Here is a 19,777-nt window from a genome sequence, read left to right on the forward strand (position 1 = left end):
GTGGTTATCTGCAAGTTAGAGTAATAGGCGTAAACAAAGGTAGGGATGTGCCGAAAGGCCTTTACAATTGGCCTGTTAGGGTGTGTGGTAGGGGTTGAATGACATTTATGTGATGAAAGTCGAGTATACGTCGACTAGTCGCTGATTAATGAACAAATAAGCCTGAACCTCGAGCTGAGACGCGAATGCATTCATGTCATGAGCATCAAGGTGTGGTGGCGCTGCGGTGCAAATTCCAATCATGTTTAGTAGCTACATGATAACTCAAAGATTCGTAGAGAAAAACGTTGGAGGCCATTGTTCTGCGTGCGAAGTCCTTGAAATCCATTCTGTGTTAAAGTAAGGCATGTTATTCCCAATGTGTTGTGGCTGGGTTATTATAGGTCTGCGTTCCCCCAAAGGACACGGTATAGTTCGAACACTGGTGCATCGCCTTTTTAATTCTTTGGGTCAGAGAGACGGATGGCACTGGTCATGTATCACTCCGGAAAAGTCTTTATGTAAACACCTCAATCGATACGAATTAAGCTCAATCTGAAATCTGAATGATATTTAAATTGGATTGAAGGGTGTGGCGTAGACCTGAATTTAAAAAAAAAGGATGTAAACGCTTCATCTGACTGTTTTCTTGACTGTCCCATCTTTCACACTTGCACACTGCCGTGATGATTATGCTTACAAATGTTTTACGCTATACAAAGTGCATATGTTTATTCACATCTCATGTCTTACAAACTCGTCAGTAGATTGCTAAAAAAATTCTTCTGACATAATTGTCAGCTTTTTTTTAGATGTGTCAAAAAGGCAAAAATGACAATTATACTCATGGTATCTCTGGTGACATTATAGCGATATATATTCTATGTGAATCGGACTGCAACATTTAGGCTCATGTAAACAGAACTTTCTGAAACTTTGGATTGGATTCATTCTGATTGATGAAAATTAGTCACATGTAAACACGTCTACTGAAAATGGAAAAAAACTGAATGAAAATTATAGGATATGACCTCTTTAAAGACAATTATAGGTTGTCAAAACTTTGCATTAGGTTGTTGATCAGAGGAGCCATCTGATGGAAGATTATTAAATTATTAGACTATTAAAGGCCCAGAATGGGTGGATTGTAGAAACTGTACTGGGTGTTTAACAGGCTTGTCTATTGTTTGTTGGCAGTGCTCTGTGTCCTGCGGAGGAGGCGTTCAGCAGCGATTGGTCAAATGTGTCAACACTAAGGCTGAGCTTGAGGATGAAAATGAGCATGTGGATTGTGATCATGAGCCTCGACCAAAAAATACAAAGAAGTGTAACTTTCATGACTGTGACAGCACCTCGTCTGGTGAGTAGATCTTTGTGTGCTAGAGACAATGTATACACATGCATACTGAGAAATTCAGGGTGCAATTTCATGTTATTTTTGAAGAGCCCCTATTAAGCTTCTATGGATATTACCTCTCATTCAGTGTGTAATACAGAGGTTTGAGAACGTAAAAGGTCTGCAACGTTTCAAAGATCAAAGCGCACGATAAATGGAGTAATTGTCTCCCAAAAGAAAGAAGTGATTCTGAACAAAGGACTTGTGCTAAAATTGATACAAACCGAAACATTTTGTTCTATGGCTTGGACAAACCTTTACACTCAGTATGCTCTGATAAATATGGTGTGTGTTATTGTGAACTGCAGTTACCTGGTAGCACGAATACTAATGACCATTGAAGGTTTAAAGAAATTGCCTTGCGTTTATCAGCAATCATACTGAGAGAGAGAGGGGGAGAAACAACACTTTTATCCACTGAGTTTGCTATTCAATGATCCATTAAATGCTGCACCTCTAGATTGGTTTGGCCTAATTATTGCCTGTGCAATTTACGGACCCCTGAATCCTCCTTCGTTGCTGCTCTTTTGTCATGGGTCATTGGGGATAGAAGAAAGCTGTGTCCACAGTCCAACACTTCACGAGTTCACACTTACAAATCAGTCGGATAGTTTATATTGGTAAACATATTTGGCGTGCTGTCCAGGGAGAGGACTCTGATCTTGGTAATAGGCCCGAACGCAGAGTATTCCCCCACGTTTAGGAAGTGACCTGGTGAGTGTGAGGAGATGGGGTGGTGGAGGGATTCTGAAGACTGTAGAACATCCTTAGGTGAGTTTGACTGCACTTATATATGGTTTGCCTTCGTGCTGATTGGGTAGATATGTTGATTACTGATTGAAGACAGCTGGTGATACTAGAGTATTTGTTGATTACTGATTGTAGACAGCTGATGATACTAAAGTATTTGTTACTGATTGCAGGAGGCACTAGAGTAGCTCATTTGACGTGTTCCTCCCGAACTACCTTAATAAAACATCATGCCAGACAACAATTATTCTGATATATAAAGAGAACGTCACACAGGCCTTTTACATGAACAAGAGTTGTAGTCTCAGACAAATAAGACAAAAGTTAAAAGATTGTAGCTTAAAGCTTAAAGAATGTTAGCTAAAATATATTTTTTTAATTCTATGATCTTAGCATTGAATCGAGATGAAATGGCATTCGCAACCCGTTGTTGAGGTTTTAGCCGAATTTACAGGAATAATATATTATTTAAATATTGTCCTTAATTTGAGGTTCACAGATAGTAGTTATCACCAAATTGGAAAATTACAAGCATGAAAATGCTCGCTTCCTTAACCTTTACTACATATCCCTGTGAGGAATTCCAGTCATTTCTTTCTTCTTCAAGTAATACAGCTCACCTGTCTCCTGCCATTAATTACCATCGTCATTACTTTGAAATGTACCGCTGGGTCTGTCATGTGCTAGTGCTGAGAAAATTGCTTTGGCTCTGTGTGCTAATTAAAATTTTAAGCGTGATGAGCTGTTTGGTGGTATATGTGTTTAAATTCTTACCTTTTAAAAGAAATTATCCAGGAAATCCACCCACGTTTGATTAGTTTTGGGAAAAGCAATGTTTGCTCATAATTATTTCACCCGATTTCAGGTCACTAGGACTTCATGATTATTTTTTAAATAATTATATCACCATGTTGTGCGCAAATGTTTTTTTTGATGAAACACCTCAGCTTTCCCCTCCTCAGTAATCATTAAGACTTGATGTATTATTTATTTTAATCCATATAGACTTTTCAGGCCTCAATATGTTGTTCTATTTCAGACTTTAAATTTTACCTTTCATAGTGCTGAAAATTTCAAAATTAGTTTCTTTCCAATAACCTTTTTTAATATGTGTTTTTAGTCTTCAGGTACAAACTGTATTACTTAGGGGAAGACTAGGGCCTGGTTTCCACCTGCTATTAAAATTATTTTTAAATGCATTTCCTGTGACCACTTTTGCTCCGATTTCCTCAAGAGATTCTCCTCTTATTTAGTCACAGTTTACATTACTTCCTCGGAAATGCAGAATGTTACGTGGATTACAAACAATCGAGAAAGGAAGCGAATGAAAAGAATAAAGATGATGGATGGATGGATGAATGGATGAACTGATGGATGGACTGATGGATGGATTGATGGATGGATGGTTGGCTGGTTGGTTGGTCGGTGGGGGGAATGAATGGATGGATGGATTGATGGATGGATAGATGTATGAATGGATGGATGGATGGTTGGTTGTTTGGATGGATGGATGGATGGATGGACTGATAGATGGATGGATGGTTGGTTGGTTGAATGGATGGATGGATGCATGGATGGATGGACTGATGTATGGGTGGATGGATGGACTGATGGATGGGTGGATGGATGGTTGGTTGGTTGGTTGGTTGATCGGTTGGTTTGATGGGTTGGATGGATGGATGGATGGATTGATGGATGGACGGATGGATGGGTGGATGGATGGATGGATGGTTGGTTGGACCTCCCAATTATCGAGACTGTTCCATTGATCACCCTACCATCCACAGTCTCTTCATAGTCTGAGGCATACTACACTGGGCCGTACTATACTATAAAACTGGCTTAAATTTGCTATGTGAGACTACATTAATTTCCATTTGTACCCATTATTTAAGGATTTAGTTGGTTGATACTTTACTCTAGATCCAGACTCCCAGCCCTGGAATACTTGACTTCAACAGTCTTCTGAATAGGATCTCCTTTCTTTGTGTCAGTTTGTTTATTGGTGTTGGATTGTAAATTAATTAGCTTCTTGACCAGCTACCAAAAAAACTGGTCCTGTTGGCTCAAATTGTCACAGTGTCAGCTGGAGGATCTAACAGCCTTTTGTATTACTGAGGGGTTTTTGCTTCACTGATTTTTCATCCTGGGTGCCTTCTGTGGACTTCCCCATTCCAGATTTGTAAATGATGGCGTCCCAAAGGGCTATTAATAGTATTGTTTTTTCCTTTGCCTCAGATAATAACCTCTTTTGGCAAGGCACGCTGCAGATGAGATCACCTCACTGGCAGTGTTTTGGATGTTGAGAGAGGTCTTGCATAAGTGTTTGGATTTAATTCTTTTGACGCTGTCTAAATAGATCACAAGTGGATTTTCATGGCATTTCAACTGAAGTCAGCTGTTACTTTCTTACACCGTTTAATGAAGGCTGTTATATAACAAGTTAACCCTGTGGTACAGGACATCTTTAAATAATGAGCAGCTACTCATGATGTTTAAATAATCTTATTGCATTGAGAACATTATTAAAGACCAGATAACTTCTGCCAAAGTTCTGGCAAGGTTCTGTCAAAGTTATGAAGAAAAATTCAGTAACGTTAATGTAAAAAAAAAAAAAACAAGTTCCCTAGTAGCTGGGAGTCTTTAGGAAAAGTAATTGTTAACACAGATTTGTTTCTGGAAGAATTTGAAGAGTAAGTTTGAGTTCATATTAAAATCTGTGATAGTCTCTATTTGCTTTCTGTTTACTATCAATGCTGTCTACAGTAGGAGACATTGAGATTTGCAATTCTTATATGCAATGTTTTTTATGGGTTGTTCTGTCCATTACAACAACAACAAAAAAATGCTGTTACGAAAAAGCACATTAACTTAAACTTAGGTAAAAGTAACACCAGTTCAAAAGAAAATCAGTTTCAGATGTGATTTTGTTGGATATTATTGATGGAAGATTAAAAATACATATTTTCATGACTCTACACACTTATATTAGAAACTTACATTAAAGAAGTATCCAAATTCTGATTTCATGTTTAAGGTTGGCGGAAATCCCTGATTGGAAAACGTCTCGGTTACGTATGTAACCCTCGTTCCCTGAGTAGGGAACGGAGACGTTATGTCGGATGACGACGAATGGGGTTTCGCTTAGAAAGCCTATCAACTTCGAGTATTACAAAACGAGCCAATGGCAAAGAAATGCCATGGGTCTGCGGAATTTGCATGGCCTCGTGGGTATAAAAGGAGGACGCCGGCAACAGGCAGATATGTTTCTTCGCTGAGGAGCCAAGACTGAGCTCAGGCGATCCCCGCTTTACAGCGGAAAGTGGCAGGCAGACGTAACGTCTCCGTTCCCTACTCAGGGAACGAGGGTTACATACGTAACCGAGACGTTCCCTTTCGTTGTCACTCCGAGTTATGTCGGATGACGACGAATGGGGTTACCAGTCTAATCACGCCACCTTCTCAGCTGTCTTCCAGTGCCCTGCGTAAATCTGAGATCCCTGTCGTGAGACTGGCACGGACGAAGGACTCCTATTTAGCACAGGAATACCAAGGTACACTGGGGAGCATATCCCAAGTTCAGGGGAAATATGCAATTACTGCCAACCCAGAGGGGGGGACTTAGAGAATACACATGTGACCCGAAGGAGACATGGAGAACACTGGGGTGTCCAGCCGCAGGTGGAATATTTCAACCCCAGGGGTGGCAAGGTGGCTTGCCAAGGGAAAGACACATGCTCGGGAGGCTTACAGTGGAAATACACATGTGGGGGTCGCTCAGGGGAGGGACCATGCACACGGGAGGCACCTAGCCGACGCACAGGCAATAGACACTGGCGCCAACGTCAGGAGTGCTGGAGGAACTCAGGGCTTTTCGGGGAAGCTCACCCGAGGAGAATATCGCACGTATCCAGTCCGTGGAGTGGAATGGCGAGCAAGCGAAGACACCTGAGCGGGTCCAGTACTAGCTGGTTGAAGCGAGTACATGAGAGGACTCTGGCTCCACTCGGAGATTGTAGAATCTGGCGAATGTGTTAGGTGTCGCCCAGCCTGCAGCTCTGCAGATGTCTGTTAGCGAGGCGCCATGCGCTGGAGCCCAAGAGGATGCCACACTCCGGGTGGAGTGGGCAGTCACACCAAGGGGGCACGGTCGACCTTGCTGCTGGTATGCCAAGGCAATGGCGTCCACTATCCAGTGAGACAACCTTTGCTTGGAGAGAGCCTTTCCCTTCAGCTTCCCACCATAACAGACAAAGAGCTGGTCTGAGGTCCTGAAACACTGCGTCCTGTCTACATAGGCGCGGAGGGCGCGTACTGGACAGAGCAGTGCCAAGGCTGGGTCTGCCTCCTCCGGGGGCAGCGCTTGCAGGTTCAGCACCTGGTCCCGGAAGGGAGTGGTAGGAACCTTGGGCACATATCCAGGCCGGGGTCTCAGGATCACGTGAGAGTAAGCCGGCCCAAATTCCAGGCACGCTTCGTCAACGGAGAATGCATGCAAGTCCCCCACCCTCTTGATGGAGGCCAATGCAACCAGGAGCGCTGTCTTCATAGACAGGAACTTAAGCTCCACTGATTGCAAAGGCTCAAAGGGAGCACTCCGCTGGGCAGTTAGAACCACTGAGAGGTCCCAAGAGGGAACGAGAGGAGGGCGAGGAGGATTCAGTCTCCTCGCTCCTCTCAGGAACCTGATGATCAGGTCGTGCCTTCCAACAGACTTACCTTCGACTGGGTCATGGTGTGCGGCAATAGCGGCAACATAGACTTTCAGGGTGGAGGGAGACAGCCTTCGCTCCAGCCTTTCTTGAAGGAAGGAAAGCACGACACTAATCGAACATCTCCGGGGGTCTTCTCGGTGAGAAGAGCACCAGTTGATGAAGAGGTTCCACTTCAACGCGTAGACGTGTCTCGTGGACGACGCTCTAGCGGAAGTGATGGTAGCCGCCACCGTAGGTGGAAGGGTACTCAAACCTGCTTCGTCCCGTCCAGGAGCCACACGTGGAGGTTCCAGAGATCGGGACGAGGGTGCCATAGGGTGCCCCGTCCCTGAGAAAGGAGGTCCTTCCTCAGGGGAATCGGCCAGGGAGGTGCTGTCGCGAGGAGTACTAGTTCGGAGAACCAGGTCCGGGCGGGCCAGTATGGCGCGACCAGAATGACCTGCTCCTCGTCCTCCCTGACCTTGCGCAGGGTCTGCGCAAGAAGGCTCACTGGGGGAAACGCATATTTGCGGCCCCGCGGCCAGCTGTGCGCCAGTGCATCCGTGCCGAGCGTGCCCTCGGTCAGGGAATAATACAGGGTGCAATGGGTCGAGTCGTGAGAGGCAAACAGATCTATCTGTGCGTCCCCGAACTGGTCCCAAATCAGCTGGACCGACTGGGGATGGAGTCGCCAATCTCCCGGGAGGGGCTGAAGCCGTGAGAGCTCGTCGGCTGCACAGTTCAGGGCTCCGGGGATATAAATGGCATGAAGCGACCTCAGATGCTTCTGACTCCATATGAGGAGGTGGCGGGCGAGTTGCGACATACGGCGGGAGCGTAGACCACCTTGATGGTTGATGTACGCTACAGTGGCGGTATTGTCTGAACGGACTAGTACGTGTTGGTTCTTGAGCACGGCCCGGAAGCGGCGCAGAGCAAGACGTACGGCCAGCAACTCGAGGCAATTGATGTGCCAGAGGCGGCGGGGTCCTGTCCAGGAACCCGCGGCAGCACGTCCATTGCACATGGCACCCCAGCCCGTGGAGGAGGCATCTGTCGTTACAACAACATGCCGCGAAGCTCGTTCCAGGGGCACTCCGGACCTTAGAAAACTGAGGTCCGACCACGGGGTGAAGGTCTGATGGCAAGACGGATTAACTGTTACTCGGAAGGTGCCGTGTTGCCATGCCCACCTCGGGACTCGGTCGCGAAGCCAACGCTGAAGCGGTCTCATATGAAGCAATCCGAGCGCCGTTGCCACGGCTGCAGATGCCATATGCCCCAGGAGCCTCTGAAAGAGTTTCAGTGGAACCGTACTCTTGCCCTCGAACTGTCTCAGGCAAGTCAGCAGTGACTGCGCGCGCTCGCTCGTAAGCTGCGCGGACATGGCGACCGAGTCGATATCCATACCGAGAAAAGAGATCCTCTGCACGGGGCAAAGTTTGCTCTTTTCCCAGTTGACCCGAAGGCCCAGACGAGCTAGGTGCCGGAGCACTAGGTCCCTGTGTTCGCATACCTGGTCTCGAGAGTGAGCTAGGATCAGCCAGTCGTCGATGTAGTTCAGGATGCGAACCCCGTGTTCCCGAAGGGGAACAAGGGCTGCCTCGACGACCTTCGTGAAGACGCGAGGAGACAGGGTTAGCCCGAAAGGGAGAACCGCGTACTGGTATGCCTGCCCCTCGAAGGCAAACCGAAGGAACGGTCTGTGTCGAGGGAGAATGGAGACATGAAAGTAGGCGTCCTTCAGGTCGATTGCTGCAAACCAATCCTGGGGCCGCACACATCCGAGAATGTGTTTGGCAGTGAGCATCTTGAACGGCAGCCTGTGAAGGGAACGGTTCAGCACACGCAGGTCCAGGATTGGCCGTAACCCACCGGTTTTCTTGGGGACAATGAAGTACAGGCTGTAGAAGCCGGTCCTCATCTCGGCCGGAGGGACGGTCTTGATCGCACCCTTCGCCAGCAGGGTGGCGATCTCTGCTCTCATGATAGGGGCGTTGCCACCGACCAAAGTGGAGCGGACTCCCCTGAAGCGGGGAGGAGACCGCGCAAACTGAATCGCGTAGCCGAGCCTGATCGTCCGTGCGACCCAGCGGGACAGGAGGGGAAGCTCTAGCCAGGCTCCCAAGAACTGTACCAGCGGGGTCATACGGACCACAGACTTCCCACCGATGGTGCAGCAGGGCGGAATGACTGGCCCGGACGTGGACGGCATAGCGGCCCGGTGTGGGGGCACAGTCATTAACCGCGCCCTGACAGAGGAGACCAGGGAAGGAAGAACGTTCCACGGGGGTCTGCTCTGCCAGGGGGCTGGCGACAGAGGGGGAAGAGAGCGGCACGGTCCGGGGACGGCGCGCACTGTCAACCGGCTCTGGGACAGAGGGGGACGAGGGGTGCACGGCTCGGAGGCGGCGCACCGTGTCGTCCGAGAACTCTGTGTGCTCAGGGATGGGAATGTTACTTCTTTCTTTAACCACATTAGGGTGCTGCCCACCCGTGGGTGAGCAGCGGGGAGTGGAGAACAAAAGATTCTCCCCCGGCCCTCCACCGGGGGAAGGAGTGGTCCTGCTACCGTCTCCTGAGAAGTAATCCCAGGAGCATCCCTGAGCAGCCCGTCTCAGGAGCGCCGCTTGGCCCGGCGTTTAGCGGGGGGCGGGGCTGGAGAGGGCTGGGGCGCCTTCTTACGACTTCCTCCGCGACCGGGCCTGGGTGGAGGCTGCTGCTTGGGCCGGGCGGGAGGGGCGGGAGCCGCAGGAGGGCGCCCTCGGCGGCGAACAGACTGAGGGACCTGCCCGGTCGGCTGGGTGGAGGCAGCAGCGGGCCGTCGGGGCAGAATATGCTTAATGGCCTCAGTCTGTTTCTGGGCGGTGGAGAACTGTTGGGCGAAGTCCTCCACCGCACCGCCGAATAGGCCGGCCTGGTACATGGGGGAGTCGAGCAGGCGAGAGCGCTCAGCGTCCCGCATGTCAGCCAGGTTCAGCCATAGGTGTCTCTCCTGGACCACAGCTGTGGACATCACCAGACCCAGGGAGCGTGCGGTCACCTTCGTCGCCCGGAGGGCGAGGTCGGTGGCGGCGCGCAGCTCATCGAAGAGCCCTGGGTCCGTCCTACCCTCGTGCATGTCCCTTAGCATCTGCGCCTGATAGACCTGCAGAGTGGCCATGGCATGCAAAGAGGCAGCCGCCTGTCCCGCCGCTCTGTAGGACTTCGCCACTAGGGTAGACGAGAACCTACAGGCCTTGGATGGGTGCTTAGGCTCGCCGCGAGAAGAAGCACTCTGAGGACACAGCTGCATCGCAACAGAGCGCTCAACCGGGGGGAGCCCAGTGTACCCACGGGCGGCTGCCCCATCGAGGGGAGGAAAGGCGGATGAAATCAACGAGCGGTCGCGGGAAGACATGGGAGTCTTCCAGGACTTCGAGATTTCATCATGCACGTCCGGGAAGAAAGGTATTGGGGCAGGCTGAGGACGGGAAGCCGCAGCTGCACCCAAAAACCAATCGTCCAGCCGCGAGCGCTCAGGGCAGGGTGGAGGGTTCCACTCCAAACCAATGCTCGCGGCCGCCCGGGAAAGCATGGCCGTCATCTCTGGATCGGACTGAGCCACAGCCGTATTCACACCCGAGGGTGGCAGCTGTGACGAGTCGTCACTTCCAGACGAATCAGACCCGCCTAGTGATGCTGCGATTGACATCGCATCTTCCTCTGGAGCTCCAAAGGACACCCGCGGGACCTGAAAGGACGGTCCCGCGGGGATCCCCTGAACGCTCGCGGGTTGCAACACTGGAGAAGGTGCTGCGGGGCACGGACACATAGTCGGCGCTTTGTTCCACACAGTCACCCTCAGATCACCCTGGCCACCAGCCGAAGTAGAGCCTCTCGAGGAGGCGCTAGATCGGGGTGTGGATGAGGGGACTCTCACTCTTGCGAGATCCTTGAGTCTCGATCTAAGTGTTGCGATGGTCATGTTCCCACAGAAAGAACATGACTCATCCACGAGCGCTGCTTTAGCGTGATCAAAGCCCAAACACACCAAGCAGCGCTCGTGCCCATCAGAGTCAGACACCAGTCGACCGCAACCAGAAATGCACGGGCGAGGCATCTTTAAAAAGACGTGCCGCGCGCAAGCTCTTTTTGTGAGAGAAACTCAGTGCTGAAGCACCCGCGGAGAACACACTCGCTGGCAAACCACGCTCAGATAAGCAGGAAGTGTGCACTCGCCGGGAGATCGCCGTCACACCAACACTGGAGAGTTGCTCGTCTCATAAGAAGCTGACAATCAGAGATAGCTTAAGGAGTGAAGAATTACACTTGGCTCCGAAGCGAAAACATATCTGCCTGTTGCCGGCGTCCTCCTTTTATACCCACGAGGTGGGGCGGAGTTACGCCATGCAAATTCCGAAGACCCATGGCATTTCTTTGCCATTGGCTCGTTTTGTAATACTCGAAGTTGATAGGCTTTCTAAGCGAAACCCCATTCGTCGTCATCCGACGTAACTCGGAGTGACAACGAAAGGGAACTGTGATTTACAGTATTTTCCATAGTTTCCATGAGAATTGCCTTCTGTCTGCTGATTTGGTTTGAGGACTGAATTAGTGACCAAAAATAAACACAAACTACATTTCCTGTATCACTCCGACTCCTCAGCATTGTTTAAAGCAGCTCCTACAGGATGTTGGGGAGGTGGGGTGAGTTCAGACCGGATTAATAAGTCCTCTACCAGCCGAAGGCCACTGTGTGTCACGGGAATCAGTCTTCCTCTCTGTGTGGAATAAATCATGTAAATACAGGATGTGTGTGTGTGTGTGTGTGTGTGTGTGTGTGTGTGTGTGTGTGTGTGTGTGTGCTCGCATGCGTGCGTGCGTTGGAATGTGCAAGTCTTTCATTATTTCACACACACACACTGTTCTTTTCAATGATTGAGTTGTAATTAGAGGTTAATGTTCGTTCATGATTATGAATACTTAACAATATTGAGTATATCTGAAAAAAATTATAATTGAAAGCCATGATCAAAATATTGGATAATATGATTGAATGGTACAGTTAATCTCTCATCTAAGCAGGTAATTGATATCTGCCAGCCCAGAAAAGTTAGTAAAGACATCGTTAAAATAGTCCAAGTGACTACAGTGGCTCAACCTCAAGTTTATCAAGCGACGAGAATACTTTTTGTGCTCAAAAAAATATATAATGACTTTATTCAACTATTCATTTTCTTCTGTGTGGGTCTCGAGTGAGTTCACGTAGTGTAACAGCGCAGCGCCTCTGGATTGTACGTCAGAACGTAGGCTCACTATTGGCCGACGCTGGTCATGTGTGTGATGCGTGTGATGCTTTCATTTTTGGGTGAACTAACCTGTTAATGGTCAGTCCATTAATTCACTGCTTTTAGTAGCTGCTCATTGATTTGTTCTGCAGCCTCACTTGGCACTGACACTCTTTGATCTGTATTATCAATATGGTAAGTGTGCTTTGAATCATACATAACATGTGCTGTGACTGAATGAACTCTGAATGACACAGTCATAGATGAGCAGACTATGCACCATGTGAAGTGTGGGTGGGCTTTAACTTTCTTTGAGCTGACAGAGCATGACAGCTTTCACAGGCTCGTAATGAGGTGTTTGTGAGCAGAGAGCAAAGCAAAAGCTAGGAAGCTTTGCAGGTATATGTTAGAAGCTAAGCTTTACAATAAACTATTTATGAACTTTTTTTGTGAGAAGCAAAACATGCACTGAATTACATACTGAAGACAACAAATTATGCATGCTTGTTATAAAAGTTCTGAAAATTGTATCTTACTTTCTCTGTTTAATCAGCATTATGGGTAAAAATGGAACACTATGGCAACAGCTTTCTTACCTGTATGCAACAGTGTCAGTTTTTTCCCCTCCTTTTTTCCTAAAACACTTTTCATTGTCATCGAGTCTGAAATGTTGACTACAAACATGGAAGTTTTTCAGATTTTCCTCTGCGATGTTCTAGACGTATTTACGATTTTTTTGAAGGCTTTAGCCACTGCCTTTAATGCGAAATTGAATTCTTGCACCTGGATGAGAATACAAGTCAACGGCATCATGACTAAAAGTTTGCTAAACAGTATTTCCTACTAAAGTATGGTGATGTTTGACTCTGGTAAGCATATTTATAGCAGACTGGTGGGAGTGGCCATGGACGGCAACATGTCAAGTCACCTTCATTTATATAGCGCTTTTAACAATAAAGATTGTTTCAAAGCAGCTTTACAGATATAATAGGAAATTACATTAACAGAGATTGTTTTGGCTTTACAGCAGCTCTAGAATAAAGTTATTGTCCAGCTAAAGTTAGTTTTGATTGATTCACTTCCGTCGCAACGATCATTAGTTATTAACTTAGGGGCCGCTTACACGACACCGTTCTAACAGAAAACCCTCAACACGCTCCGGCCCACTCATTTGCACAAAACAATGCCTGGTGGCTCGAGAGTGCAAACCATGATATAGGTTCCAAGGTGCAAGCCTTGAAAAATGTATAATACAGAATTTTTTATCGCTTCCGTGTAGCCACGTGAACCGGAATTATCCCGACAACGTTTTATCTGTTCAGAGGTAAAGGGAATGGGAGAGACTAGTTGACACTTCAGGGATGCGTTGTCGTCGTGTCCAGGCGCAGGTCCTTCATCAGATCCGGTTACGACCTGGATCTGGCGGACTGCGGTAAAGTACATCAGGATATATGGGAAGTGTTCCCGGTTGCATGCCCAGTGCATTATGCAATTTTTTTTAGCCTTTCTACTACATATGCAGCCAAGTTTTAACGAAAGCCCATTTTGCCAGTAGTGAAGTACACCTTTAAGTAGAGATCATAAAAAGTCATATGGAATAGCCACCAATTTGCCAAAACGTAAAATATTTATGAACTGCCATCAGATTGCGTTGGATGATGAACTAATTATATGGGAATCTACAATAATGCTGTCCCCCAGATCCGGCCCACATTTGGTACGTGGACAGACAGTATGTTGCTATCTGGGGTGTCCCTAAATGTCAATAAAACAATTAACAAGAAAAAAAATGTGGTGACCCAGAGTGTTTCAATCACCAGTTATAAGTTGAAACTGAAGTTCTGTTAGTTTTTTCCCCCCTATTGTGACGTATACACAAGTGAAACGACTGTACAATAGATCAACAGAGGATGCAATTATACATACACTGCACACCACTCTGAGTCACCTGGACAGTAAAAACTTCTACATGAGGCTATTATTTGTGGATTTGTAGCTCTGCGTTTAATACTGTCATCCCAACCAAGCTGATCTACAAGCTGCTAGATCTGGGACTAAGTGCCACCTCCTACAATTAGATCTTGGATTTTCTTACCAACAGAAACCAGCGTGTGTGGATTGGCAATAAATCCTCTTCCCCACTGGCCCTCGACACTGGCACTCCACAGGGAAGTGTTTCGAGCCCTCGGCTGTATTCCCTGTTTACACATGATTGTGTGGCCGTTCAAGTGGATCTCATGAGTGACAGGTTGCCCCGTCCTCGTCATCAGAGAAGAGAAGAGATGTTGGAAGTTATTCTGACTCAAGATTACGAGGCACATGAATTTTTTAAAAATGCACAGTGCTCAGATAAATCATTTATAATAAACACTGCAATATTCCATAAATAATATTGAATTGTCCTTTTTGATTTCATGGTGATTTTAATATCAAAACATTTTTGTTTTTCTGAAAAAAGAAAGGTTGTCTATGTTTTTAGTGTTGTCTACTGTATAATTGCAAATAAAACAAAGATCATTGTGAACATTTTACAAGAAAATACAATTGCAGTCTTTTTACCTCAAAATTTCAAATTTAATTCAATGTGTTGCAACACATTGTAATGCCATTACTTTGTAAATAATTGTAAATATTACTAGCAACTTCTGAGTGTAAATTGTATTTCTAAATGTATTGCTAAACTAATGTTTTATTGGCCTTTCGTGTATGCCACAACAATTTTATTGTATATGGGCATACGTCCTTGCTTTCATTCAATGTACCACCAGACTCCAGTGCTATCATGCTTTTGCATGGTTAAAAAGTGCGACATATGCATATTCCCATGTAATTTTTTATTAAAATTACAACCAATCATGCATTCATCCAGCCAACCAACCACCCATCGTGTGCAAAGGCACAGGCTTTCAGTGTGTGTTTTGTGAGAAGTCTATGTTTATACATGAGGCTCTTGGACATTGAGATTTTTGAGCGAGTAGAAAAGTGGTTGGGACACCGGTCACACACTTTTACAGGCACATGATGTCTTCTAACTGGTATTTAGAAAGAAAATATATCTTGTATTGCGGAATGCACTGAAAAACATGCCCAACAAAGGTACAAAAATGTCCACCAGAGATTTTTTTATGGGAATATATGGCATTTTGTGATGTGAAGGCTCTAAGTGGCATCTTGTTTGGCTTCATACTAACAGAAGGTATTATATATGCTTGCGTCTGGTTACGTTTGAAGTAGATTCATCATCTGCTTTACAATTTCCTGGCACTGGGAGTCCTTTGACAAACTTCTCTATGCTTAGTGCTGAACCATCACTAATTAATGCTTTTTCCCTAGCGATACTCAATTCTGATTCTTTAAACTGTTATTCCACAACAACAACCGCTACAACTGATAACAGGCCGCACAAGCGGGTACTTGAGGTAATAAAATATGCCAAATTAATATTTTGTGTTCAATTATTTTCTCATGTGGCAAGCTGGTGCATAATAAGCAGGATAAATTTGCAGTGGGGTCTTGTATCGCTATGAAGAGGTTTGTTTTGCATAACAATCTGCTGACTGTACTCTATCCCTTAGTCTTCCCCGTCCCCGTTTTATTACTCCCGGCCCCCAGTGTGGGAACCAATGTGATAGAATAACAGGAGGGAATTTGTAATGTGTAAAATGTTTGTCTGTATGCTGGACCTCATCCAAATCCATCAGCATGCTCACCCTCACCCCATCTTACCTTCATCAGATTGATTTGACCATCCCCCACCTTTGTATTACATAGGCATTTTAGAACAAATTTCTCAGGCCTTATCCACACTAGTACAATTTCGTTTGAAAAGGGCATCTTTTTGTCTCCGTTTTGGTCTTCTGTTCTGAGACAGTGTTTTTAGCAATGAAAAGCTTTTTGAAAACGCTCTCCAATGTGGATACCTTTGAAAACGCAGTTTTCGTAAAAACTGAGGTATTTAAAAACGATGACGTAAGTTTAGTCATGTGACGCATTTTGAACCCATAGATATTCATGTTTATAGTGGTATTGTGCCTGTTATGTGCTCTTCACTTTCACACAGTTGCTAAAATATGTTACTTTGCACACTCTTCATGTCATAGTTCTGCAAAGATGAAAGAAAATTCACTTGCATTTGCTGTCTCGTGGCAAAACATGAACAGTTGCGTTTTAGACCAAACATGGTGAGTGAGTGCGACCGGACGCATCAGATAGATATTTTGCTAATTAAAATGATCCTGCCAGAAGAATTGTGTGATAACTTGATTTTGTCTGTATCATCTCAGTGAGCTTTTATGAGGCTTTTAAGCGTGCGCTGTCAGGTGAATTCAGCGTTTTCCGACATTTCAGTGTGGATGAGGAACTTTTGGAAAACGCTAGTGTGGACGGAGAGTGTTTTGAAATGAAAACTCAGTTTTCAAATCTATCCGGATGAATGTAGACGTAGCCTGAGAAAGTCACTTAACAGAGTGTGTTTTACAGCAAGATGTCAGGAGTGATATTACGAATTCTCTCTCGTCTTTAGAAAATAAAATAAAACATCTAGTGGTGCTTTAAAGGGCCCAGAAACAAAAATGCTGGTCAAAAGAATCTAGATTATGCACATTTAAAATTCTATTTGTTGTAGTTTCCATTCACCACTATAGAAGTTTACCCAACCAATACGGCTTTGGATTCTGAGAAGCCTAGTAATGTAAAAAAAAAAAAAAAAAGGGGTCCATTTCTGTAATTATCCTTAATTATGTTTTGCTGTGCAGCCATTATACTTTTATGTAATGAAATACTTGATTTTATTCCAGGTATTCCCAGCATCAGAGATGAGCGTGATTGTTTTTTCGCTACTCTCGAGGTGTTGGTGTTGCTGTAATGTGTGGCCTGGCTTGAGGACAAATACCCTGATGTGTGAACACACTAGTGCATGTATGTGCTCTCGCTGTCTCTCATGTTCGTTCTCTGTCTGTGTCTTTCAGGTCAGTTGTGTTTACGGGACCTTTTGACAATCCGCTTCTGTCAGACCCTCCGATTGCTTGGCCGATGTCAGGTGCCTTCGGTCCGGGTAAAGTGTTGCAAGACCTGCGGGCTCCCGTCACGGGGGGGCGAACGCACTGCAAGCCGCTGACATACAAAGGGATTCCAGTTGTAACACAAGATTATATGCCAGACAGCAACATTGTCTTGGCCCAGATGGAATCCACGTGTACCAGATGTGGGCCGGATCTGGGCCGACACTATGTTGCTGTCTGGGATTAACCAACAGTTTATCAGGGAGCCACATTTAACAGAGAAAGTGGTGCTTATTTCCATCCATCATCTCAGATAAGTGGTAGTAAAGCAGGTAGAGTGGATCTTGCCATCTCACTACAGTGACTACAGTAATTAAGCTTCCTTGCTGAGGACATTTTTCATGTTCTTTACTAGCTGGCAATTAATGGAACAAATATATTCATAATGTGACTATTTTAATCATATCTTTTAACCCTGCCAAGACTGCAGTTCAGTTACCCAGTCAGCAACATAGTGTCGGCCCACATCTGTTACAAGTGGATTCCACACGGCTCAGATGTGGGCCGGATCTGGGCCGACACTATGTTGCTGTCTGTTTTTTTTCAAAATTCATTTTATTCTTGTTTTGTGCTGTTTATCATACTTTTTTTCCATTGATCCACATATAACCACCCCACTAGCGAGCAATTCTGTGTAATTGCAAGTTGAGCTTGCCAATGTTTCTATTTATTGCTTCTGATTGCAAATCAAATATAAAATCAGTAATGAAGTACCTGGTGCTAAAGGTAGCGAGCGTTAAGCTCCTCACTCAGTCTAGTGTTGGCTTGTACTTGAAATCTAAAGACAACATTTATAGTATCTTAATTTAATGTCTGTATTACTTACCCTTTTAGATGAATAAACTAAATAATTACAAATGCTTACATAAGAGCTGCACGATTCATTGTTAAAAGATCACAATCTCAATTCAAACTCCCACATATAGATATGAAACCATTTCTTTTTAACCAGAGAATCATTATTTCTGTCTTACAATGATTTAATTATCACAGAAGTATTAGGATAAAAGTTTATAGTTTGGATATAGTACTGATGTAGCGAACAAAATAGAGTAAATCACTTGGCACTTCAAATAACAATTATATCAATTATTTTGTTACACCAGTAGGTGGCGACAAGTGACAGTTAAAAACTGTATTTTTCATTGAATCATGCAAGAGATTCCTTCAAAAATTTTATTTCAATCAGTAAATGAAACAAGACTTTATGAGGGAGTCATTGAATCAATCACTTAACTTGAATTAAGTATTTTTTAAAAATCGAGTTGATTTAATATTCTTATTCTTAAATAGACTGCAGCAATTCACAGTTTGTCAGAACCTCTGGTAAAGGACATGTTAAATAGTGGTAGAATCGTGATCTCTGCTTTAAAAAAAAATCGTAATTCTCAATTTATCCAGAATCGTGCAGCTCGAACTTACAACATAGAATAGCTTAATATCTGCTTTCTTAAAATATAATGATTTCTTTTTAATGCAGTCATTTTCCTTTAAGTATTGTATGCTTACAGACATCATCAATATTTTTTTGTCAGGTACATGTAATACTACATGAAGTAAATGTTTAGTAGGCCTTGTTATTATTAATACATGACCACTAACTGTGCATTCAGTCTTAAGGTGCAGTTTCAGTGAAATTTAGCTGAAAATGTGCAGAACGGTGGAAAGTGTGCCCGCACCTTCAGTTGCACGTTGTATAAACTGTGCTGCATATTGCTGTGAGATGTCAGGATGCTTTTAATATTTCACTTGCATGTCGATTTAATATTTCAACTGCCTAGTCTAATTATACATGTCACGTCTCTTTAGACAGGTTATAATCTAACTAGACCAAAACTGAATCAGAGGTTTTTGCTTTAACAACTTTCAGGTGTCATTTGTTGGATTTATAAAAAAGAAAAGAAAAAAAGAAAAAAAACAATAGAAGAAAGCAGCTGCACTGCGGTTACACATTTGCATATGAATATGCCGTCTCTGTACTTTGCTTTCATCACTCGTTGATCCAGGGACCATGGGATGTAGCTGTGTCAAATGATTTGTTCTTGTTGTTTTGCTGGAATGATTCAGACGACTACATCACTATCAACTGATCAACATCAAAACGACAAATGCAACATATTATGTTTGTCAAGTTGCACTGAGAAATTTGAATTGATTTGTAATGATGTACTTTTTTACGAAGTGTTTGTTTAGGCTTGTAAATCTGTGCTTAGCTTACTGATGTTTCAGGACTGTCCAGCATAACATTTTCTGGTTTACATATAGGATATATTTTCTACATAATATTGTCTTTTTTTCTCTCTTTTTTTTTTACATTATTTTATTGTGTGGAAAGTGCCGTTGTCTAAATACATATTATCCATATTGCACTTCTGTAACAACTTTGTTTTTATACTTAATTAAATAGTTTTTGTAAATGAAATGGTGTGTATTTTAATTACCTTAGTTAACATGAACTAAGAATGAACAATACTTCTACAACATTTATTAATCTTAGTCAATATTAATTTCAACATTTACTAATACATTATTAAAATCAAAGGTTGTATTTGTTAACATTAGTTAATGCACTGTGAACTAACCTGAAGAAACAATGAACAGCTGGATTTTTATTTACTAATATTGGCA

General features: G+C 44.5%; 2 protein-coding genes across 2 annotated transcripts in view; one reads left to right on the forward strand and one right to left on the reverse strand.

Moving 5' to 3' along the window:
* Positions 1–19,571, forward strand: part of adamts7 (a disintegrin-like and metallopeptidase (reprolysin type) with thrombospondin type 1 motif, 7) — a 106,324-nt gene extending 86,753 nt beyond the window's left edge. The window contains exons 23-24 of the mRNA XM_077201624.1: positions 1,177–1,339; positions 17,057–19,571. Of these exons, the coding sequence (XP_077057739.1) occupies positions 1,177–1,339; positions 17,057–17,205 (312 nt within the window). The 3' untranslated portion in view covers positions 17,206–19,571. The remainder of the gene's footprint in view (positions 1–1,176; positions 1,340–17,056) is intronic.
* Positions 5,934–11,348, reverse strand: LOC143710638 (uncharacterized). Its single transcript, XM_077201631.1, has 2 exons — positions 8,213–11,348; positions 5,934–7,312 (listed from the first exon to the last, which is right to left on the reverse strand). The coding sequence occupies exon 1, from the start codon at positions 10,919–10,921 to the stop codon at positions 9,437–9,439; it is 1,485 nt and encodes a 494-aa protein (XP_077057746.1). The 5' UTR covers positions 10,922–11,348; the 3' UTR covers positions 5,934–7,312; positions 8,213–9,436.
* Positions 19,572–19,777: the final 206 nt, after the last annotated feature.

This window comes from Siphateles boraxobius, unplaced genomic scaffold (assembly GCF_051911475.1).
Source record: "Siphateles boraxobius isolate OS27281-9 unplaced genomic scaffold, OSU_SipBor_1 48, whole genome shotgun sequence".
NCBI classification, from domain to species: Eukaryota; Metazoa; Chordata; class Actinopteri; order Cypriniformes; family Leuciscidae; genus Siphateles; species Siphateles boraxobius.